This window comes from Solea senegalensis, linkage group LG5, assembly GCF_019176455.1.
Source record: "Solea senegalensis isolate Sse05_10M linkage group LG5, IFAPA_SoseM_1, whole genome shotgun sequence".
Classification (NCBI taxonomy): Eukaryota; Metazoa; Chordata; class Actinopteri; order Pleuronectiformes; family Soleidae; genus Solea; species Solea senegalensis.
In genome coordinates this window covers 22,268,398-22,281,080 of record NC_058025.1, presented here as the reverse complement: position 1 = coordinate 22,281,080, position 12,683 = coordinate 22,268,398, and the positions used below count along the sequence as shown (strand labels likewise).

Genomic DNA, 12,683 nt, shown 5'->3' with positions numbered 1-12,683 from the left:
TGCAGTGGTGCAGTGGTGATCTGAGCGAACAGTTTCCTGTCTCTCCATCTGCATAAAGTAAAAAACAAACATTCCTGTAAATAAAGACGACTGTCCAGCAACCGTCTTCCCAGCGACAATGGTATTGACCGTAGTCAGATGCTCCGCTGATTAAAAATTGATCCATTTTGAAAAATCTAATCAACTGAACAGGATTCTTTCATATGTGGGGTGGGGTTGTGTGCATTTTTCTGGGGGGGGGCTGAGCAGCTGCTGACACAGAGAGGCAGACCTGTTATTAACCCCTGAACCTCCACGCAGCCCCCTGCACCCAGCTCCCCAGTTCACTTCCCCCTGCGCCCCGGGACTAGACACGGCCCAGACGGTTTGAATTATTCAACAGTCTGAGAGAGGCTCCGGCCACTTGGCCTATTAAAGCCTGTGAGTAGAGGCTGGTGGCTCTAATAGCCAGTCCGACGGAGCCCCAGTTCCCAGTGGACAAAAGAAGGGCTGCAAGCGCTGCGCTGCAGGGGATGTGAGAGCGAATTCATCAGGGGGGGGTGAGGTCGCGGCAGGTTAATGATGCTGCACGTCTAGACGGAAGCTGGACTCACACCCTGCCCAAAAGGCAGTGGGGGATGGGGCTGGGGAGCAATAATATTTTTATCTTTGAAGGAGAGCCAGCACTCCAATATTAGGTCTTGGGGCTTATTTATGAAAGAGCAATATTGTTGACTTTAACCATGATACACAATTGACCCGGGTTCCCCTTTAAAAAACAGAGCACAATTAATACCTCCAAAACAACATTTATGACCAGAGCCAGACCTCACATTATATTCTGCTGGCTTACTTTTCATTTAAAGCTACAGTCCGTTGGTCATTTATGGTGTAGTTGTTCTGTCAAGCAACACTATCAGACCTGACTGATAGATATCGTATTGTGATACTATCGGTATCATGGACCCCCCGAACAACAACAACGACAAAATAAATAAGTTCACCGCAGCTTCACGGTTAAATGAATAAAAGGTGCATAGACAAATGGATGAAATCAGGGCGGAACAACTGATGGGTCATTAATTGCAATTGGAAAGAAATGGAATTAGCAAACCACAAAGGCTGGAATACAATAATTCTATTTTTGATTTTTCAGTTTCAATTTAAAATGCAATCCATACTCTCCTCCTTGCATTGAGTAAAGTAAGTCATATTTTGATGCTATCGTGTGGCAATGTTCAATCTGGTTTAAAATTCTATACACAGCATGCACGCTAAACTCAAAAAAAAAAATCACAATTAGGTATTTTCCCCACATCTTTCAGCCTGAGATAAAATTCACCAATAAACAGCAGCTGAACAACATTCATAATAGAGAGATTAAAAGATTGTCTACACAACCTAAACTCTGATTACACAACTCCTTATCATCATTGCACAAACAACCCCAACAGCTGGAGAGGGCCCTCAACTCCAGCACAGTCACTCAGTAATCAGGGCAACTCCCCCAGAGAGACGGGGGCGGAAGCTCAGGACCGTGTGACTCTACATTTGGGAGCAGCTCAGTTGCTATGAGGTCCATCGCCCCGGTGATGATGTGCATCAGCTCAAGTGTCCACGATGGTGTAAACACAGTAGTAAACACAGGCATAAAAAATGACCCTCTGGCTGAAGCACATGTGATCCAGTCAACAACGGCAGAATACATGATCCTGGCGTCTACCTGGAGGATTCCTAATGGAGAAAGCTCTCAGACAAAAAAGTAATCATTGTTGCACCCGCACACTCAGGCATCACTCACTGAGAGAACAAAAACATAATAAAGTCCAGGCAGAGCAGCAGTGGAAGGTGTTCTTATTATCATCCACAGGAGATTTATGTCTTTGACGGAGGGGGTTTGATACGTCTGATGAAGCAGAATGAACTCAGGTATCATCTGTCCCGGACTGCGCCGCCGGCACAACACATGCTCGTCCCATATTCAGGATCGGATGCAGAGCACATTTACTCTCGCTGAGGTCAACGTCGCTGCCAAGACTGAGACAAACCAAGGGCATCCTGTGGAAGCTACAGCGGACTGGGAGAACACACACACATACACACAGCCTGGGCCCATTTACACAAATGTAATTCCCAGAGCAAGCCGCGCGAGATGATCTCGATGGCCTCATCGCAGCAGCAGAGCTCCAAAACATCCAAAAACAGGTCGGTGTAAGGCATGCGGACACAGGAGCACCTTTAAAACTCCAAAGACATCCATTCACACAGCTGACGACCACATGCACAGCAAATTATTTGAAAAAAAATAAAAAATCACACGCCTGCTTATCATAAAGAAACACTGTATCACAGTCTAAATATTAGTGCTGCATTGATAATCAGTTGGATCATTTCCATATAGTGTCAAGCTGAGATGAAATACTCTGAGGGTAAACATTCCTATGAGGTCTGTGCAGAGCTCCTGGAGGACGAGTAGCCACACTGCATCAATGTCCCCTGGTTTGTCCTAAGAGTTGAATCCCCCAGCACAACCAAATTTCCCTTCCTTATACGCAAACTCTTTCTGCTGCACAACAGTATACAGCAGAAGCCGGGAGCAATGTTTAGCTAAACCTGCTGGCCTACGTAGGCAGGGAGAGTCCCCAGAGAGCTGAACAATCAGACAATTTCAAGATCATGAAGCATTAAACCAATCCCGGCAGGGTACACTAATTAAACAGCCGAGCCCGGCACAGCCAACCAATCCCCACAGAGCAATTAAATCCATCCCTTCTAAAACACTGTGGAACCTGTCTGGGGAAAACTGCCGAGGAGTGTGTGTGAGAGAAGGGGTGGTGGTGGGAGGGGGGCGATGGGGAGGGGAGAAAAATATCATAAAATTCATCTAGAAAAAAAAACAGGGGAAAAAAAACTATAGAGGGGAATGCATCAGCGGGCTAACAAGGGAAATTGAAAAAGGAGAGACTCAATTCAGCGCTTTGTTCTTTTCTCTCTTCTCCTCCATTAAGATTCAAAATATCAGCTTTTTCTCTCCGCTGAGGAGGCGGGGGAGTATGTGACCACATTTGAATGCAAAAAAATAGTGACCCTGTTGCGATCAAAAGTTGCATATTTAATTAAGATTACAAGGTCTGGAAAGCACTCGTGAGACCGAGCGGAAGAACAGAACAGCCTCAGGGCCTATATTACACACCGGCAGAGCTGCTAACACAGTTGCAAAGCCTAATCAATACACCGATGCCCTCCACTACGAAAGTAAATGAACAGGTGACAATAGAGGCGTGACATCACGGAGCTTTTCAGGGAACAACAAAACCATATAGAGACAGAGGTAGGAGGCAGAGGAGAGATGCTGCTGCTCCTCCTCCAAACCAGTGAATATGTGTTCACATAAATGCTCACATTAATATTTGATAACAAATGAAAAGGCCGATTTTTTTTTTTTTTCCCAAAACGTTACAGTCACTAAAGGCAAATTCTCCCCCAGAGAATTTTCGTGTTTTCGCTGATGTTCTGATCCGAGCGGTCAAGTGTGGACAGGGAGACAGACTTGCTCTTTTCTCCCCACGACTGAGGCGGCGTATAAATCACAGAGCCCAGCTTCACGTCTCCACTTCCTGTTCCTCTCCATTAAAAATGATAAACTGAACCTCTTGAAGCCACTCGCTCGCTTTAGGGTCCCAGTCTGCACCTTCCGCGGTGGAGAAGCGAGAGCGCGCGGTTCAGATTTATTCCATCCCCTCCCATTGTTGGGGATGAATAAGAGAGTAATTAACTGTGTGGGGGTAGCAGCTGCACAAAGACAAGACCGGCTAACACAACAAGCCTGTTCCATCTGCCTCTGCTATAACACACCTTTTGTATTATTTTGATAAATACAAGCACATCTGCTTAGTAATAACAAATGCTGCTTTAATACTCGAAAGACCACCAAGAGGCCGTCTTTCCCGGGTCTTCTGTCTTCACACTTAAATGAGGACTAATGGGACTCACAAATGGGTGGCACGCACAAGACGACTATTCCTCCAGCCTGGTAAACACACTCTGAGCTGTGGCACATAATGAGAGCGGAGGAGGTCCCCAAAGGCGACCTGGAGAAGGTTAGTGAAGCAATGATCTCACGAGTGTGGCCCAGGAACGGGAACACCCTGCACACCTTGCTAACACATGCTAAGAGACAACCGACGTCAGAACACACCAGGAAACTGTATAAAACATCAAAAGTGGACACAGACTTCCAGGTGCAAGAGGAACCCCCGCTTTGCAGCTTTGTTGATCATGACCATGTCAGACCAGGAACCTATTGGAGAATACTAGTCGTCAATCACATTGGTGTTCAACCAAATGTGCCGTGCTTTAGATCAATGAAGAAGAAACTGAAGAAGACCATGAAACGAGCAACTGAGACCATTAACTCTGACTGACATCATAAATCAAGCGAGAACTAGGCTTGTTTTCCCAAAGACTTCCATTCAAACGGAGTTCATTTTCGCCCCCTACTGGATAGTCATTACATTTTTACTTCCTGGTTGGGCTCACCCTGCAAACCAGAAGACCACGACCACTCTTTTTGTACACTCTATGGAACATGGGCCTGGTACAATAGAGACAAGTGAAAGAGAGAGAGAGACAGAGTGAGTAATGGGCATGGCTAGGGACGCAACTAACGATTATTTACATAACCTGGAAATGATGATGTCCTTTCATGATTTCAGAAAATCCGAAAACTTGTTTTAATTCCTTAAAGAAACACTCAAAAGACTTGTGCCCAGTACGCTCACAGTGGCGTCAGACAGTCAACACAAACGCAGCCAAGGCCACGGTGAAGAAACGCAGCTCAATATGGACTCGCCAGGTAGGGGAGCGGCTGTCAGCAGGGAGAGAGGACGCAGCTTTATACCCATGCCGATGAGCCATTACCGCTCTCCTCGTGATGCTTCCACCTGCCTCAGTGCGGGGAAAGAAGAGGCAGCCCTACCACCATGGAGCCATCCTCCTGCAGACTAATGTGTCCCTGAAGTTTTGTTAAAGCTGGTTATTTACTCCTGCAAAGCAATTGCTCCAGCCTAGGGGCAGCAGATCAGAGAAAGCGTTGCTATGAAAAATATGAAGCACTGTCAACTGCCAAGGGGGCGTTCCTGCTCAAACATCGGAGGTACTGCTTTTTTTGGCACGGCGCTACATAACAGAAGACATTAAAATGGCAAGACCAAGTTGGGTAGTGTTGCAGACAAACAGAGGATAATAAGGCCATTTCTCATTTTTACCTACACTTTGGAACTGACATACAAGGGGTAATGTTTAAATTCTAGCTCTGCAGAATGGGACACCCTTCAAGAGCGAGAAACTTCATCACATAAGCAGATAAAACACATTCAGTTATATTGCTATTCTGGCATATAGACATATGGTAAACGGTCTGTATTTGCATTTATTATAGTCTTGATGACCACTCAAAGCTTCTTTACACATCCAGTACATTCACCCATTCACGGTGCATTTTTCTATCACTCATCTTTCATCCAGTCATACACTGCCGGCACAGCAGAGCTGGGAATCAAACCCACAACTTTCCAGTTAAATGACGGCTCACTACCACTGAGTTACCATCGAGCTATCAACAGCAAAGTCGAGATGTGTCCGAATATTTCTTGGAAATATCAGCAGACCAGTGAAATACAAAAGACCGCAAACATGTTTTGGTGTGGTTAGCTAACATAAATAGTAATTTTTAATAGTAACCTAGTACGGCTGCAACTAACAATTATTTTCATCACTGATTCTTTCATAATTAGCATTAAATATTATTAATCGAGTACTTCTTTGGTCTGTAAAATGTCAGAAATCAGTTTAAATCATTTCTTTGTGATATGGAGCATATAAACCCGGAAATATTCACATTTAAGAAGTTGAAAAATCTTTAAAATTAGTATTGAAAAAAAACACTTGAGTAGTAATCAATTAGTATTATGCATGAATGAATGAAGGTGCAGGGTCCTTGAATGCATCTTGAACGTGCTGCTCTAAGATCCGCGTGTAGATCCTGCATAAGTGATGAATTTACCAGGGTCTTTGAAACATCTCTGTGAACCCTGCATCTCTTTTTGGAGTTTAGAACATTCAAATATACAAATAATACCACTGAATATTACCTAGTATCTAATAGCATTAAATCATGGGTTTCCAAATGATTTCTACTGGTATACGTTTTGGTTTTATTCCAACAGATGTTAGTGAGGTTCTCACATTTAAAAGCAACATCAGTGTCCCTGTGAGTATAAAATATACTGTGAATAATTTTCCTTTTTACAGAAAGTAGCTGCTATGAACGCAGCTCAGTTGAAGGACTGAGGACATGTGATCTCGCCCTCTCACCATAATCATACATTATCACTGTCCTCACTGCTTCTAAAGCAGGAACTCCACTTAAAGAATTCCAACTCGCCAGTTGGTCAGCTCACCTTTTAGTGACCTATTAGGTTGGTACACAAAATGGCACATGCAAAATAAAAAAAAATCTTAATTTGTGCCTAAAAGGAGAGATACCTGTACAATACATTTTTATTATTAACTATTAACTAAACCTGCATGAGCATTGAATATTACAGTATTTAGGACATTCAAAGTATACAGTCAAAGACAAAGACAATAACTCATCACTGTGGCGCTGATCAAACAGCAGCACATACAGCAATCTGCAAACATGAGCACAACCACGGCAAAATGATTGGATAGGTATGGAAATCTGCTCGAAGGAAGGTCAAAGTGATTAAGCTGACATTAATGACAGGCCTGGTCTTCCTGTGAGAACGTTCACCGTAGCTGTCTCTAAACCCATTTGTCATTCTGCTTCCAACGCTGAGGCGTTTGCTTTGAAGTCTCTACCACTAATGCTACAACGCAGAGGTTAAACAGCTTAATGCTGAAGTCTGTTTCGCTCCTCTCACTCTCTAATGTTCGCTGCGCTTTTACACCGCGGTGTTACGGCTCCTGGATTTCACATCTCAATTTGGCCCAGATAGTCTTGTAAAAGCTCCCCTCTTTCTTATTTGCTTTGTTGTAACTGTCAAAAGGAAGAGAGAGGTAACCCCAAGGATACGGGACCGTGACAGACACGTCCCACCCATCTATTCACACAAGCGCTAATAATGAAGGCACGCGTAGAGATGTTTATATGAGAGGCTCATGTGACTTAACACCATGGCTGATTATGACGATGTGGCAGCTTTTACGTTTTAAACACTGCACGTAAATCTGCAGCGGACTTAAAACGAGTCTGAGAATAAGGACGTGACAGTGACGACATATAGCACAAACTGCCGAGCGGATTTTTAAACAGCCCACTATATCTATTGCGGCGTGTGAATGAAATGATACAGTCATTATGATAAATAACAGGAGGCGTGAGGCACTCTGGACCGACTTTACTCTCCACTACAATGAGATTATACTGACGCATGTGACATTAACAATATCAGCAGCACACAAACAAACACATGCAAGCATGAATGGAACAGAGACAGACACTGATTCTTCACAGGCAATTTGAGATTGCATAGTGTGTGTGTGTGTGTGTGTGTAGGATCTAGAGATACTGGCAAACAGCACAGGCTGGCAGTGGAGGCAGCCAGGCTCACAGGCTGCAAAGCAATTTCACTGTTTGGCAATACTGTTGTCTGTGTGTGTGGATTAGAGCTGACACCAGAGCAACTGAGTCATGCTAAATGTAGTACAATCACAAAGCTTTTGTTCCTGATCTTAGAACCTCACCGCCTTTTACATTCATGGAAGGGAGTGTGGAAACAAGGCAATAAATAAGCGGCGCTTTATTCCGCCATATGAGTGCAGCGTTGCAAAGGCTACCCAAAAACAAAAGAGAGATTTAAGAAGCTGGTGGTAAAGGCATGGTGCCCAACTTTTCCAAACACTCACAAGTCTCTTTGGTCTGCTTTGATAATATGCTAATCCTTTTTCTTTGTGTGTACATAAAGGATATTTGGAACAAATGAGCGACAGGGGAATTAAATATAACATTAAACTGCATTTCCACCTGGTTTAACCACACCTTCTGATCACCTGGCTCTGCACAGACGCAGCAAACTCTCTCCAGGTACTGTACTGGCCCGGAGTTGTTTTTGGGCCTGGCAGGACCTGGCAGGACAAACCCTGACCCGTCCTTTTCATGCTCGCCCACGGAAATGCCATCTGGCTGGTGTGAATGATTACCACAGCATCGGCCAGGTGACCTGCAGCCAGCAGGAACCAAGGTCACTCCACCTCAGCGCTTCGCACTTTCCCTGCCCTCTTTTCATCAGCCTGCAGGTGAATTATTCATCCTGTTCAACTCGGAGCCACAAATCTACAGCAACAAACACTGAAACCGCACACTCTAGTCTCCTGATATAACAACTTGTAATGAGAAAATAAACGTTCCAGTGTTAACTGCTGAAATAAATAGCTCATGGGTGTCCTCAGGTATAGTATGAGTGGTTTTCTATATACGGGCTTAGGTGGTGAAACAGCTGTAATGATTTAACGCTGGCAGAAACTGGCTCCAACCATGACTGAATGAGAAATAAGTGAATTAATTGATTTCAGACACATGTAGCAGAGGGTGTCACATTTAAGCTCCACACATGTTTGCAACCAGCAGCTTGTGAGAATATTTACCAGAGGCGCTGTCAATAGGATAATGTGATCAGATCCGCGCGAAGCCGTGTGAAATAGTAATCAGTTTCAGTGTCAAACAAACTCAATTTCAGAGGAGAGCCGGAGAATTTTGAACACAGACGCCGTCTTCGTCACATGCGTGAGTCTATAGTGTCAAATGTGTAAAGCGATGAGCATCAAAACAGAGCTCTGAATGTAGTCGAGGTCGATCTGTAATGGGTGAGCAGCCAATGGCCAAATTATGATGCTGAATTTATTTCCATACATTTAGTGTTTTTTTTTTATTTATATGATAAAATAAAAATCCCGTGTGTCACATGAAGGAGGCGTTATTCCCAGAAACTGAAAATATTGTCCATGAAAATTGGATTTTCATCGCAGCCTGAACAGGCAAAGCAGACAGAGGAAGATTACAATACAAATGACCGAAGACATCCTTTCTGCTACGTGAAGGCACACGAAGTCTGCAGTCTCACCATTAGATGTCACTAATTCTTACACACCGGACTTGTGAATACATGAAACAAGTCAGAGAAGAGAAAACGAAAAATATATACTAACCTGTTAGTTTCAAACTAACCAGAAGTGACAAACCTGTGTCGACCAATCAACTGTGCGCAGTGTGTCTGGCTCCGCCCTTTAGGTGCCACCCCACTGTGCCAGGTAACCCGACAGAAGGCCGTTACTTTGGTACCCGTCACAACTTTTGACAGGCGAAACGCAGATATTTTGCATCATGTAACAACTTAGCCGAACTGCACTGCTTGGTAGAGATGGGTCAAACTGATCCATTAGACAGGAAAATAAAGGATTTAAAGGAACAAACACATTAATAATAACATCAGTGGCTGTATAATAATTAGACACTGGCGACTGCTCTTTTTTAATGTTGATAAATGAAACATTATTATCAGTATTAAACCACTACATTCCTGTTCAGGACACTAGGTAATGACTCAGCCAGTTCAGAGCTGGAGCTCCCAGGTTAGTCCGTCACGTTTAATGGAAAACCTTGAACGCACACATCTATCAGAAATGTTACACGGTCCAGTGGAGCCGGGCTGAATCCGAATGGGAGCCCGCAGAGAGGATGCCACATAAAGCCGCATCAGCGACAACAATAGCCCCCTTCCCTCCCTCTCAGCCTGCATGAGACCGAGGTCCAGAGCTGGACAGTACTTTGAGACGAGCGAGAGCCACCAGATCTGATTTCTCCTCCTCCTCCTCCTCCTCCTCCTCCTCCTCCGTAGGCTTTTCCGAGGAGCCCAGGCTGCCATGCTCCTGTCATTTCTCATGTTACAGAACATCAGTCAGGCAGCAGAGACAGTGCCCTTGCGCCGGCCGAGGCTGATTTACAAACATTAGCGGGGAATACAATTACACAGACGCCCCCCTCCTCTGCTCAGCTCTGCTCTGTCGGCCGAGCAGGAGCAGCCTTCTGCGGCTTCAGGAGGAGCAGAGGAGAGCAGGCGTTCCAAACCTTATTTCAACATGCTTGCTTTAAGGAACAGAACCGCGCAGCCTGGCTGTCAGCGTTGTGCTTCATAAACACAACTTTCTGCATGTGAAGCTTTAGGCTATATACTGTGACATGCTCACCAGCCACTTTATTAGGTACAGTTAGGTTTAATTGCTCCTCATCAGCAATCACACGGCAGCAGCTCAATCCAGTAATCATGGTCAAGAAAAGCTATTTTAGAATGGGGCAAGAAAGTTGACACACAACCATCTCTAGAACAATAGTCCAAATTAAAGAAAATATCCAGTGAACGGCACTTGGCGGAGGTCAGATGAGAATGGCCAGACTGGTTCTAAATAGTGACTCAAATAAACACTGGTTACAAGTAAGATATGCAGATGAATGCACAACACGTGGAACCTTGAAGCAGCAGGGGGCTTCAACAAGAGCACGGAGACCACGGAGCCAGTTACGAACAGGAATTGGCAGATAATTCTGGATTTCAGCTGTAAATTTTGAACGGTAGGGTCAGAATTTGGACATGAAAGCGTGGATCCATTCTGCCTTGTGTCAGCTGTTCAGGTGTTTTCTTGACACACTTTTTAGAACCAACTGAGCATTGTTTGAGTACTGTCGCTGACCATGTCCATCGCTTTATGACCACAGTGTCCTGTCTTCTGAAGACTACTTCCACGACCATGGCGCAAAAAAAAGCTCAAATTTACCCCGAAACTAGTTCCTTCAACTTGATGACAGTGAGTGTACTGTCACTCAAATGGCCTCCACACACAGTCAACGCACCTCAAATGCAATAAAAGCGCACCTTGCATGGATGTAGTGGAACAGGAGCACCTTTTTAAATCGATGACACGACGAATTAATGCAGATGTAAGGGCTAAAGGGAATCCAACCCGGCACTAGCAGGTGTGCCTAATAAAGTGCCCCCTGAGTGTATATGTCTATATGTACAAATAGCTGACATTATGGCTGCGATACTAACAAACTACACCACGGTAACGTGCACACAACACTTGTAACAGCTCGCTTTTTAAAAACCACGGCGTGTCCACGGATAAACAGTCCACACAACACGGAACCTTTTCACCGTAACACAACCACTAATGTGCACTAAATAAACTTTCCACATCACAAATGACACTTAACGACATGCACAGCCTTGTTGTGTCAAGAAGAGAAAATAAAACTATAACACAACAATAATAATAATAATAATAATAATAATAATGATAATAATTTGGACTGAAGCCTACTGACAGATGCAGCACAAACGCAGCCGTCGACACAAACCGCATAAAACATTTACGCCGGGTGGAAAAAAAAAAAAAAGTTACAGCTACGTCCACGAGCAGGGGAAATTAAAAGTTTCCGTACGTGAGAAAACCACGGCGTTTGAACGATAAACAGCAGATAAACACAGCAGTGCTGTCCGCGGTGCTGATCCCAGATCAGTGAGGCTGGGAACTGCTGCTGCTGCTGCCGCTGCCGCTGCTGCTGCTGCTGATCAATGATTGAACTGAACAAAGGCAGAACGGGGATCAATTTCTAATAACTATCAATGCGAACAGCGCCGGCTCTCGCCTTCACGCTTACCCGAAACAAGCGACACACAGGCGGGACACAGAGCGGAGGCTCCCCGCTGCAAAAAGAGGGCGAGAAACGGTGAGAATTGCACTAACCTGGAGCCGCCGTAGATCAAATTTCTTCCAATATTCAAACATCGATCCTACATCGGCGGCCATCTTGGGGGATATTGAGGAGATTTTTTTCAGCGGCTGCAATAAATACGTGGGCTGGATTTTTTTCCCCCCAACGTTTCACCACCAGCGGACCCACTTTCAAAAAAAAAAAAAAAAGAAAACAGCAGCGAGTTCACGCTGCACGAAAGTCCACGGAAATGTTTGACAAGTCCGACAACATGTTTGTAGAAGTAAGAAGAAGAATAAGGAGGAGGAGGATGAGGAGGAGGAGGAGGAGGACTAAGAAATAGACGATGTTTTCTTTTCTTTTTTCTAGTCAAAGTAAAAAGAGCAAAGTGAATCCGCGGCTGTGGCTCGTGGAAGATTGCACTTGATTTGGCTTTGGCAAAGTTATCGATACTGACGTAAACGTCCCAGTTTGATCGATAGCGTCTGGAAAAGGGAAAAGAGATGATGTGTTGATAGATTAGTGGAGTTTAGGGAAATTAAGCCATGCCTACTTTTTTTTTTCTTTTAAACCCTGTGCTTTATTTTTAATCTGTCACAATTACACACTTTTATAATTCTTACTTTTACATTTATATTTTTAAGTGTTATTGTTTTTTTATCTATTACAATAGATTTTGAAATAGGAACAATCTACATACAATATATATACATATATTAACTCAATTTTTAACAGAAATAGGTATTATAGTGAAGTGAAAAATCCTTCAATAGTTCTTTAAGCTTGTGCTTTTTTATATATTTCTTCAGGTTTTATGATCTTTTTTTTTTGTCGTCTGCTTTTATACGCTCATGCCAGTCCTGGGTTCCCGGAATATTGAATTTCCCATGAAATGAATCAAGTGACTATA

At 44.0% G+C, this 12,683-nt stretch overlaps 1 protein-coding gene across 2 annotated transcripts in view; it reads right to left on the bottom strand.

Moving 5' to 3' along the window:
- cux2b (cut-like homeobox 2b) overlaps positions 1 to 12,001 on the bottom strand; it is a 102,526-nt gene extending 90,525 nt beyond the window's left edge. For both annotated transcript variants that reach the window (XM_044025816.1, XM_044025817.1), the window contains exon 1: positions 11,806 to 12,001. In XM_044025816.1, the coding sequence (XP_043881751.1) occupies positions 11,806 to 11,868 (63 nt within the window). In that variant the 5' untranslated portion in view covers positions 11,869 to 12,001. The remainder of the gene's footprint in view (positions 1 to 11,805) is intronic.
- Between the last annotated feature and the right edge of the window lie 682 nt (positions 12,002 to 12,683).